Here is a 12500-nt window from a genome sequence, read left to right as displayed (position 1 = left end):
AAACCAACTGCTAGGGTTAGGTTCCCCGTTCGGGGTGTTTCTCGCCAACTCGGGGGTCCTTGATAAGTTAAGGTGAAAACCCCGAGTCTTATGAGTGCGTGAGACGTAGGCAGGGAAACAGGTGCTTGCTTGTCACCAGTTCAATTGGTGCTTCGTGTTTTTCGTGTTTTTTGTTTGTATGTTTGTTACTGGTTGTCGGCCGATTATTGCTGCCCCTTTACTTTTATCATTGCTGTTTTTTTGTAAGAAGCTTACAAACTGATTTTTTTCTTACTTAAAATTATCTTCAGACATCGATTTGTCTTGATTTGTTTAGTAACTTGGTCACTTGATTTTATCTATCTATTTTTTAAAGTCTCGTAATCTTTCGACCCTTTAAGCGTCTTATTTTTTTTATTCTTAAGTGTCTACCCTTATGATTTTTAATAGTATATTAATATTTTTAAGCGTCAAAACCCCTATATTTTTCTTTTTGCTATACTTTTAAAAAAAATTAGCTTTTAACCTTCAGATCAGCTCCAGACTGTCCTAACATGTGTCACACTGCTTGCAATGCCAACAGCTGCACTTTCAATTGCACGGAAGTCGGCTTCCTTCGAACACTCGTCGGACTCAGTGACGATGTGATGTTCGTTGACGACGAGACAGAGCCTGCACTAACATTAGTCACTAGTCCAGAAGACACTGAGAATGACAGCGACAGCGACTTACTGTGTCTCGAACCCAAGCAATTAATAGCGATAATAAAAGAATTACGAGCCGAGTTGAGTCGTAATAAGTTCGTGCTGAATTTCTTTGAATCTACTGCCCAAAATCTAGCTGGGAAAAGAGATGTTGTCTCTATTCTGGATTTAATTGACAACACAGCATCAATCAAATCCAGGTTAGGTGCACTAAAAGTGCGGTCTATTGCCGCCAGTGCTAGACATGGCATGAACATTTCTCTCGACATCAAAAAGCTCGCGAATGGTGGTCTTCCAAAAAGCCTAAACCTCTACAGGGAGTCGCTGCCATTTCTGATAAAAAGAAAATTAATGTTGCCAACAACATAAGCAACAGAAATACTATCAGCAGCAACAACACCCACACCACCACCACTAACAACAGCCAGAGGCGTGTTCAGGCGCCGCAAAGGCCCCCCACCCACCGGGGGTCAGTGCCGCCTTCCTCATCTGAGCCCCTAACAAGAGAGCGGCGCCAGCAGCTCAGTGGGAACAGATGTAATATAGGGCAGGTACGAGCCAGGTCAGTCACTGGGCAGAGAGCAAAGGACCGCTGCCAACTGTGCAAACGAACAGGTCACAGTGACGTAAATTGTTTTAGGAACTTGACCTGTTCTTACTGTCAACGTAGAGGTCATCTGGAGCAAGACTGTCGCACTCGGAAAGAGCATGAGGGGCAAGAGCTTTTATTTACTAAGCTCGCTACCGACCTGGCTAATAACAACGCATTGTTGATTCAGTCATTAAACAAATTCCTAACGCCTCAGCAGTCATCGGGCGTATCACACGCGACGAACTGGCCACCGCTGGCACCTAATACACGCCCATACACCTGGCCCTATGCATAGCAGTATGCCAGGTAGCCTATCCATCATATCAGCCAATGTCAGGGGTTTTCAGACAAACATTGGGGATTTAACATATAAATTTATAATCCCACACAACCCTGACATCATTGCTACCGTTGAGACATTCCTCAATCATGATGTCTCTGCCACCTTTGGGAAGGTGAATGGCTACACACGCTGGCACCGACGCGATAGGGCGATTGGCACCTTTGGTTGCATCGCTGTTTGCTTCGTGAGAACCTCGCGGTTCAGGTGATCTCTGTGGACATCCCTGATCCTCTGGAAATGATGTTCCTTAAGATTCACGGAGAATCACCCATTCTGATGTGCGTGTGCTACAGGCCCCAGTGGCAAGGCCGAGAGCCCCTTACCTATCTTCTGTCACACCTTGATGCTCTCCTACAAAAACATTAATGCAGCCATGCAATCATTGCCGGCGACCTAAACCAATATCTTGTCGCCAGGGCATTTGATGAGTTGCTGACAGTGCATGGATTAACAAATCATGTGGATTTTGCCACCCACATTTCAGGTTCCTCACTTGACCCTGTTATCAGTGACCTCAGCTCCGACATAATTACGTAGCCAACTGGGGACTGTTGGATCCTAATACCACTTCGCTGTTCACACACAGGTGATAAAGTGGATCGAGAGGAAAATACAATTGGAACAAACTGGCTCTGGAATAAAGGCAAATGGGTCAGTACCACAAGCTAAGGCAGACTTTATCGCATTGCTTGTGATAGTTTGGTGGACCTGTATAAAGCAACAACAAGGCCTGCTTCAGGATGACACCATACCACCATTAACAAAGCCTGATAAAACCACTGCAATCACGAGTGAAGAAAAGGCCCAGGTACTTGCCACTCACTTTGCAAGCAAAATGAGTGTCCCTGACCTCGACCTAATTCCCCCATCCGTCCCTCTCTACACTAAAGCCACACTAAAGACCATCAGCATTAAAGTTGACGAAGTCAAGAAAATCCTTCGTCATTTAGACACGAATAAAGCTATGGGTGGGGTCCAGATAAGCCCCCGTCTGCTCAAAGGTTGTGCTGACCAATTAGCAGAGCCCCTATGTAGGTTTTTCAACAATTGCTTGCAAAGGAAGCAATGGCCTTGTTTGTGGAAATCTGCTAGAGTAGCGGCGATACACAAAAAATCTGCAGCGACGGATCCTAACAATATCTCTGCTATCTGTTGTTAGCAAAATATTTGAAATTATAATTGCTGAAAAACTCACTAGGCACTTCGACGGCCACCGATTATTGAACGAGAAACAGTTTGGCTTTCGGGCAGAGAGATCAGCCTCTGACCTACTTCTCGTCCAGTCATCGTCATGGAGTCAAGCCTTAGATGATGGCCAAGACACTTATGTGATCGCACCAGACATCGCTGGCGCGTACGACAGGGTGTGGCACCGTGGCATCATCAGCAAGCTAATGAGCTTCGGTATCAGTGAGGAGCTCCTGGACCTTCTTCAAAACTATCTCCATGGAAGATCACTTTCCCTGGAGGTGAACGGCCACTCCTCCACCGAGTGCCCCATTCGTGCCTCTGTGCCCCAAGGTAGCGTCCTCGGACCTCTGCTGTGGAACGTCTTCTTTAATTACATCCTGCAACTCATACCGGAGGCGTCCGCGTATGCTGACGACTGCACGATGTCATTCATGAGTAAGCGAGACGACCATCAGCGAACAATAGCGCGCATCAATCAGACGCTTCAGAGCCTTGTGGCGTGGAGCCGGAGATGGCAGGTGACGCTGGCCCCGGAGAAGACACAAGCGATGCTCATCTCCCGTCGGAGGGACCTGGCCCCCTTGCCCGCTCCAAACATCCTCCTCGACCGCAAAAGATTGTCTCTGCAGGACTCTATCAAGACCCTTGGAGTAGAGTTCGATAGCGGCTTAACATACACGCGTCACGTCCAGCAAGTGGCTAAAACAGCTGCATGGAAGCTTGGATGCATCCGTCGCATCAGCCACCTCCTGGACGGGCCTGGTGTAGCAGCACTCTACAAGTCGCAGGTTCGCAGTCTTATGGAGTATAGTCCGCTTGTATGGTCTGCATGTCCGCCTTCATATCTTCTTCTGCTGGATCAGGTTCAGAGGAGGGCGGAAGCAATCATACGCTACAAAACTCGGGAACCGCTGGATGTCACACTTCAACCAATGCAACACCGGCGCAATGTTGGCGGCCTTTGTGTAATGTATAAAATTAACGCAGTGCAGACTCCACATCTGTCAAGCTTACGCCTTCCTGCTCCACAGGACTCCAGCTACGACACCCGTGGTGGACGCGAGCGACAAGAGCAAGTGCGTGTGCCCTTTGTCAGGACAGAGAACCACCTGCGCTCATATCTGCCAAGATATGGCCGCCTCTGGGACCACATGGTCAGGAACACCAGCCTCCATCACGCAACGTCTCTACAACAGTTCAAGAATCGCGTCAACACTTGGCTCCTCAACCAATAGCAGAAGTACAGAGTTTTTAGTTTTAACTGATCACATATTTATTTGTTTTAACATTAGGTTTTTAGTTCTTTTCCTTCTTAGTTTCGCTGTCATTTTAATGTTCACTTTTAGAGTGCTTGCCACAGATAGTTTAACGTGTAATATGTTAAAGCTTTGGCTAAGTTTTGTAAATGTACTCTCATTTGTTTTAATACTTAAAACAAATAAATATGCTAGACAAGAGATTGATAGATAGATAGATGTTCTCTCACAGTTGTCCCTTTCCTTATGGAGTCATTCTATCTAGCACTTGTTGGAATATTTCTGTATATTCATTTATTATTATTATTTTAGATTTTGTATCTTTCTTGGACACCAAAAGTTTATCTTGTTATCAGACATCCATACTTCAGTAGGCGTAAATGTTCTTCATCTTCTAAATTGAAAAATGTCTGGTCTTACTTTTTGTTTAGGATATTTCAAAATATTTTTAAAAATCAGACTGTGTAAAACTGTGGCTGTTATGATATGTTTGATGGTATACACTATACACTACTAACCTATATATTCTCCATATTATAGGACACTACTAAATCACTTTCATATATGTGCTAGTATGTTCCTTCCTCTCCATCCCTCTCATCTCCACTCTCTCTGTTTCTGTATGTCTCTCCTTCTCCCTGTCTGTGTGGGATGCAGCATTTCAAAACTCACTTTTCTCAAGAGTGGACAAGTTTCCTACAGTTTTCTTTTGAAAAGGTATGACCTACAGATTGATGTGGCTTTAAATACTGGCATACAAATGAAAAATCCTCATCAAGAAAACTGAAATACAATATACATAGCTAGTGAGAGACCCTTCTCTGTAGAGTCAACATAAAAAAGGGATATTTTCTGCATGTGTGATGTGTGAGAGGAACATGGGTCGCCCGACATTGAGCCTGAGCGAAGTGATGTGGGAGACATATTAAAAGTTCAGATAATGGAAACCAGGCTCAACTATAGAAACTATAAACTGAAGAATAGCATACTTAGCTGTACCAAAATATTTCATTTTCATAAAATGCCACCCAGTGAGATGTCTATAGTATTTGATTCATAAAAACTTCTGGCATTTCTTCCTATTCCAATTTAAAATGTTTCTTCCTCTATGACATTTTTTTCTAATAACTTCATGGCCAGCCTTCAACAATATCTCATTTATTTTACAATGTATAACTATATCTTTCTTCTCTCTTTGATTACTTTAAATGTTTTCTTTGTGATGAAGTAAGCACTCCCTTGAAAAAACAAATTATTTGGTCCTTGAGATAGTAATGATAGCATGCATTGTATATCTATCAGTAGTAATGAGAAATTACATTTCCTAATATTTTCATCAACTATACTTTACAACTTTCACTTTCATTTTTTCATGTTGTATTTGTCAGTATTCAATAACCTTCACTCACATCAGACCTGTATTATTTCCCCTTTGTTAACTCAAACTACTCCTGCGTTAAAAATACTTTACCCAAAATCCACCTTCAAAACAGTTCAAATGAAATAGCTGGATAATTAAACATGAATTACAAATAACACAGAGGCATTTATTCAGCTTAGTTAAGAATATACAAAGTAATGATAGCCCGCACTTACACTGAACTTGAGGTGGTAAACAAGTTTCCTTGCGCGCCATGTGACGGCACATGACATTCCTGTCAGCCTTGTAATGCATATACTCATTTGATTATAATAAATGTTACAAATCAAATTTAATTCTATTTACTGCTTATAGTATGTTATACAAAAGATAACAAACCATTTACTTGCATAATACTACCATTCGACCATTCAGTCACATATGGGTGGACAAAAAGCTGCATAACAAGATGGCTATTTCTATATCACTACAAAAATCTTGGATAAAATGGTTATTACATTTGTGGGTATCACATGAGCTGAAGAAGTGTTACCATTCTCAGTACACTGGAAGAAACACTTAGGGCATATAGGCTGACAGAAGTCAACTTAGGTTACATTATGAACAATATCCTGGACTGTGTTGCAATGCTGGAGCCACACAAACATGACCTTTTTAAACCAAACAAAAACAAACAAAAATACTCATAACCCTTTTTTGTACAAATTTAACCAAATAGGATTTTTTCTACCTTTTATCTTCACTTTCTTCTTTATTTACTAATGCTTCACAAACCATCCTTGTTAATTTATGGTGTCTCCAAGGGACTCTCACACATGGCTGGTGTGGAGGTACAGAAAGCTAGACTATGTTTGCGTCACTCCCGCTGCTTGTGTCAAAATGCCAGCCAAACCCCCCCATGAAAGACAGTGAGGTTATGAAAGACAAAGTGCTCTCAGCACTCTTTCAAAGTCAACCAATTGCACTAGACACCTTTGGCTCATGAGATCATCCTGGCTTAGCATTAAGGAAATAAAACCAAAAATGGTGAGGCATGTTTGTCACTATGGCTTTCACACGATCATGCATAGACACTTTGTGCTGGTTGTTGAAAAAGGGGATTAAAAATAAAGTGCTCAAACTCTTCAAAATCATAAGTGGTGCTAGAAATCTGAAGTTGGACACAAAGATAATTTTCCCTGGGTATTTTCCTTTCTGCCTTGCAAGATTTAGGTATTTGCATTAATGATCATTACCTGCATCTTCAATCCCAAATCTAATTATGTGATGGGAGTGATTAATAATACATAAAAAAAAAAAATTATATATATACGAAGAATAAAAGAAATGTGCAAAGTCCTTAGGCTTTTCCCAAAAAATAATTTCCGCTTTACACTCATCACCACCTAGAATGATTCTCTATGAGAGTTTATTGCTGTGTGATTTGAAAAACACCAAAGAGGATGTATCTATCAGATGTTCTGCCGTCGTACCAAAGTGACCACACCATTGTCAGCCTTTCATATTGCCATATGGGAAATTCAGTGATCCATTTCTTTACAAATCCTGCAAACCATTCACTAGAAAACCTGCTTGTAATTAACAATGACTAATTACTTCAAGGACTGTCCTACAAACAAGGCATAAAGATTTCACCTTGCTGACAAAAAATCAGTAGCCCACAAGGATGAACACTTTTTTTGTAGGAGCACTGTGAGTGAATGGTTTGCTTACCTTCATTTTCTCTTTAAAAATCATTACTTCACAACCTTCATATTCACACTTTCCTCCTGAGCACTTGCCCTTAAAGCTTTGGGGGGCTGGCCAGCAAAAAATGGTCCTTACACACTAATGGCCGCACCAATACAAAGTCCACAGATCATGCTTCTCAAACGAGCAAACACACACTGAAAGATTAAATGCTAGTTCTGTTGTTCCGAAAAAAGAAAAAAAAATGCTTAGTGAGATAACTATTAAAAACAAAACAAAACAAAAAAAATAAATAAATAAGAGATATTCACCTCAGCAAAACAGACACGAAGTACTGGATTAGGCATTCAGTGAGACTCCAAAAACTATCAGTTGGTGGTTTGAGAGCAATGATCGCATGAACCGTTGCCTGGATGACCCTACTGGTAAAACTCTACACACAGCTGTAGCATAGCACGGCTCATCATGTTAAACCACACTTTGTAACTCTACTTACATATGCTTCACACATACAGACTACTCCTGTTAAAACTAATCAACTGCAGGCAGGGGGAAAATTTTGAAGCGCAAAATGTCTTTAAAACTTTTACAAAGAACCAAAAGCGGTCCACTGCAAACTTAGTATATTAAAAAGTCATTAATCATATCACCCAGTGTGGAAAAAAATATATGGCTGCTAAAATTTTTAAAACTAACAAAAAGTGCATGAGACATCAAAAAACTATAATAATAATAAAAATAATAACGAAAATATAAAAAATATTAATAAAAAAATAAATAATAATAATAATAATAATAATAATAATAATAATAATAATAATAATAATTATAATAATAATAATAATAATAATAATAATAATAATAATATTGATAATATTGATAATATTGATAATATTGATAATATTATAATATTGATAATATTAATAATATTAATAATATTTAATATAATAATTAATAATAATATTAATAATATTAATAATAATATTAATAATAATATTAATAATAATATTAATAATAATATTAATAATAATATTAATAATAATATTAATAATAATAATAATAATAATAATAATAATAATAATAATAATAATAATAATAGTAGTAGTAATAATATTAATAATAATAATAATATAATAATAATAATAATAATAATAATAATAATAATAATAATAATAATATATCAATCACAAACAATAGTGATCATAATACTTAAACGTAAGAAAGACAAAAAGTGCTGTAGCATGAACAGAGTGACTAATTGCCATAGATTTATTTCCAGCCCATCTAGAGATTTTCGATTCAAATATTAATAATAGCAATGACAAGGATGATAATCATTATAATAATAAAATAATAATAAAATAATTTTAATGATAATATGAAAAAGCAAGAATGGTGATAATCATAACAAAAACCAATGACATCCAAATAAATATCAACATCATTAAAAATTGCAAGAATAATCAATACAATGAAATTAAAATCATAAGAATATTACACAGGAAATCAAGCAGTATTTCATCTACTTTGGTAATACCTACAGACAAGCAAATCAGTAAGTTGAATGACCAGCAGATGAAATACTGATGAAAAGTGAGACCAAAATCCACAATACTGGTATGTGAACACCTGATCATTACACATAACTTTACTTCATGAGTATATGGGGTCAAAACCTTCATCACAGGATAAATACACACTCTACCTTCAGAGATACCAGCATGTGCAAACCCAACTAGCATTCACTGACCAATATACGCATAAATAAATGGGTACCTGTCTACAGCATAGAAAAGTATCAGCAGATGACCAGTTACTCACATTCCTAATACTGGGATATTTGAGAAAATAATTACACAGATGGACACACTTTGTATTGTTAATATAAGGAAAGGAAATGTATTTAACTAACATCAATAACTCTTTTCATATAATCTGAATCAGATAATACCAGATAAACTAGAGAATCCCATTCAATTACAATAAAATAAACAGTACTCTTTAATATATTATTATTTTTTTTACCTTTTATTAAACTAAGCTTTATTCACAATAAAGATGCAGTATTGATGTCAAGACCTTTTAGACAACATTACCTTTTATCTCATCACACTAATTGAGGCTAATCATCATTGCAGATAAGCATTTCACCTATTTATTCTCTATTTATAGTTTATATATATATATATATATTCCAATCACGATATAAACTCATATCCTTTTACAGTATCTAATGAACAAAACTACAGTCGAGGTGTTGACGAGACTCTATTTTAACAAGAGTATACTGTATAGTAAACTGGTATTAACTCCAGGTAAGCTCTGTCCATTACACTCAAAGGTAAAAACAATATAACGACTGGAAGATTACATTCCTCCTCTTCGTAGCTCGAATGTAAGTTTACAAGACTTTGTGACGGGGTGATCATGCGAGATGGGCGGAGCAGTTCTGACATTATAAAGACGCGTCTCAAAAATTCACATCCTTGCTAATAATTGTGTTTATCATATTTTTTTTTCTTCCTTTTTTTTTTTTTTTACACAGCTACATCTTTCTTTTCTTTTATTATTTTTTTTTAATACTTTTAGAATTTTCTCTTCACTTATTTATCTATCTTAAAATGGGGAAGGAAGGGGAGGGGTGATTCACTTTCATTTTTATCATACTTGGTAACTGATGAGATAATGAGCCAGGTGTCAAAAAAATGATAACATTAATAATAAAATAAAATAAAAAATAATATTCAAAATAATATCAATATATAACATGACTTTAATAAATCAAAAGCTGGTCATCGATTATGTGGGGAATCTCTTAAATCTTTTAATCAGGTCTTCAGATCATCAAATTGCAAGACTCAAATACTAAACTTTCATTAGGAGGATCACTGAAAACAATCACTTTCCTGTCTGAATAATACTAATAACATTAACATTAATATCAATACCAATACCAATATCAATATCAAAATCAATATTAACATTAACATTAACATTAATAATAATATTTATATCAATAATAATAATAATAATAATAATAATAATAATAATAATAATAATAACAATAATAATAATAATAATAATAATAATAATAATAATAAAATAATAACATAATAATAATAATAATAATAATCATAATAATAATCATAATCATAATCATAATCATAATCATAATTATAATCATAATCATCATCATCATCATAATAATAACAACAACAAAACAATGACAATAAAATAATTAAAAAAATTTAACAATAAAATAATAATAATCATAAATGATAATGATAATGAGAATAATAATAATAATAATAATAATAATAATAATAATAATAATAAATAAAATAATAATAATAAATAAAATAATTTAGAACAATTAAAATAATAATGATGATAATGATGATAATGATAATAATGATCATTATAATCATCATCATCATCTACCAACAATATTAATAACAATAATAACAATAACAACAACAATAATAATAATAATAATAATAATAATAATAATAATAATAATAATAATAATAATAATAATAATAATAATAATATTGTTATTAACATCAATATTGATAATATCATTTTCATTATTATTACTGTTATCATTGTCATACCAATTACTATTACTATTATCATCATTCCCCTTATCATTACTATTAACATCATTACAATTATATATTAACATTATCACCATCAACATCATCATCATCCTCATCATCATCCTAATCACTATTATTATCATTTTTACTTCTATTACTATTATAATCAATAACACCAATTATTAAAAAGATCATCATAATAATAATGATAATTATAATGATAATAATAATGATGATATAATAATGATAATGATTATGATAATAATTATTATCATAATGATAATAATAATAATAACAGTAATGATACAGAATGATGGTGATGATCATTACAATAAAAAGAGAAATAAAAGCTATACAAAAAGAAAAATAAATAATACCAATAATAATAACTATAATAACAAGCATAATGATAATGATAATGAAAACAATAAAAACAATAATAATTATAATATTAATAATAATATTAATAATAACTACAATAATTATAATCATAAATAACAGTTATAATAACAATTATAATTATAATAATCATTTTGATAATCATAACTAAAATAATAATAATAATAATAATAATAATAATAATAATAATAATAATAATAATAAAAACAATAATAAAAACAATGATAAAAAGAATAATAACAAAAAAAAAAATAATAATGAACATTCACAGAAGTTCAGTATCACCATTATAGTTAAATGTCCATCTCATAAACTTTAAACAATATGCCTTGATCCTGTCATCTTTCAAACCAAATAAGCAGAGAAATTTCTGTATTACGAAAACTATGCTATGGATTATTCAAGATCCCTCATAAACAATGCCAATTACATGGCTTTACTTTCTTCATTTTTTGTCAGCCAGCATTTTAACAGCCTGATCTTCTTCATGAATTACATATCCTTAGGGAAAAAAAAAATCTTGACTATCGATTCACATCGAAAAAAAAAAAATTACAAACTTCCCATAAAGTCTCAAAACTCACAGCTTCTATGTCCTGACTCCTTTTGAAAATTAATGACAAATGCAATGTAATGAGTGAATGAGGTGCATAATGAGTCATCCAGTTATTCCTAAGTTAGCACTAAAACAAATACAGACACATTAAACCATGTCATGATAATAGATAAAACAAAGACAGTCACACTCAACATTATGTATAATATTGTACATAACTTGGCCGCTGATGTTCCTCTTCCTTGGCCGTTCGCTTGTGCATTTCAAGTCAGCTCCTTTAACTCAAAGCATGTTCTTCACATAAATAAGTGTAAATAAAGAATGTCTGATGATTCTCAAGCCATTAAGGATGGCAGGACAAACAAAAAGAAAAAAGTCAAACTAATACAAGGTGTTTTTTATGATGGGAAAAAATATTTCTCATTTCATGCAATATATCAGAATGGTTGCAAAGTGTATAACATTAGTGATTTCTATTACATATAATCTGATGTGTTAGTATCTTAGATCAGGGGATATTTTATGACTTAGTAAGACTGGACTACTGGTATTATTCACTTGTTGTCTACTGAATATCAACTCCTTTAACTGTTAGTTAACTGCATTTTAATATTGCTTACTCTTTAAAAGTTTTACTGTGCACATACGTTTGATAAAGCACACAAACTCATGCACAAAAAAGGTTATAATAATTGACTTATCCAATATGTATATATAGAGAGAGATAACATGTGATATTCAAAAATGATAGAGATACAAGTGCTGAGTGCCATTGTGGGTTTCAGATGTGATTCTTGAGGCTCACCTTCAG

At 34.5% G+C, this 12500-nt stretch overlaps 1 protein-coding gene across 1 annotated transcript; it reads left to right on the top strand.

Annotated features, from left to right (window-relative positions):
• Positions 1 to 2075: 2075 nt before the first annotated feature.
• Positions 2076 to 4044, top strand: LOC119586288. The gene is made up of 3 exons (XM_037934997.1): positions 2076 to 2102; positions 2205 to 2653; positions 2817 to 4044. Exons 1-3 carry the CDS (start codon positions 2076 to 2078, stop codon positions 4042 to 4044), a joined length of 1704 nt encoding a protein of 567 aa, XP_037790925.1.
• The last annotated feature ends 8456 nt before the right edge of the window (positions 4045 to 12500 follow it).

Source organism: Penaeus monodon, chromosome 3, assembly GCF_015228065.2.
Source record: "Penaeus monodon isolate SGIC_2016 chromosome 3, NSTDA_Pmon_1, whole genome shotgun sequence".
Classification (NCBI taxonomy): domain Eukaryota; kingdom Metazoa; phylum Arthropoda; class Malacostraca; order Decapoda; family Penaeidae; genus Penaeus; species Penaeus monodon.
The sequence above is the reverse complement of the archived record's forward strand: the minus strand, read 5'-3'. Positions and strand labels throughout refer to the sequence as shown.

What these genes read in the sequence shown, in the direction of transcription:
- LOC119586288 (XM_037934997.1), top strand. Translation starts at nt 2,076, where the DNA reads ATGTGGATTTTGCCACCCACATTTCAG. An exon ending in TTTTGCCACCCACATTTCAG is followed by an intron (nt 2,103 to 2,204) that starts GTTCCTCACTTG and finishes GTTCACACACAG; the next exon opens with GTGATAAAGTGGATCGAGAG. An exon ending in TTAGCAGAGCCCCTATGTAG is followed by an intron (nt 2,654 to 2,816) that starts GTTTTTCAACAA and finishes AAAACTCACTAG; the next exon opens with GCACTTCGACGGCCACCGAT.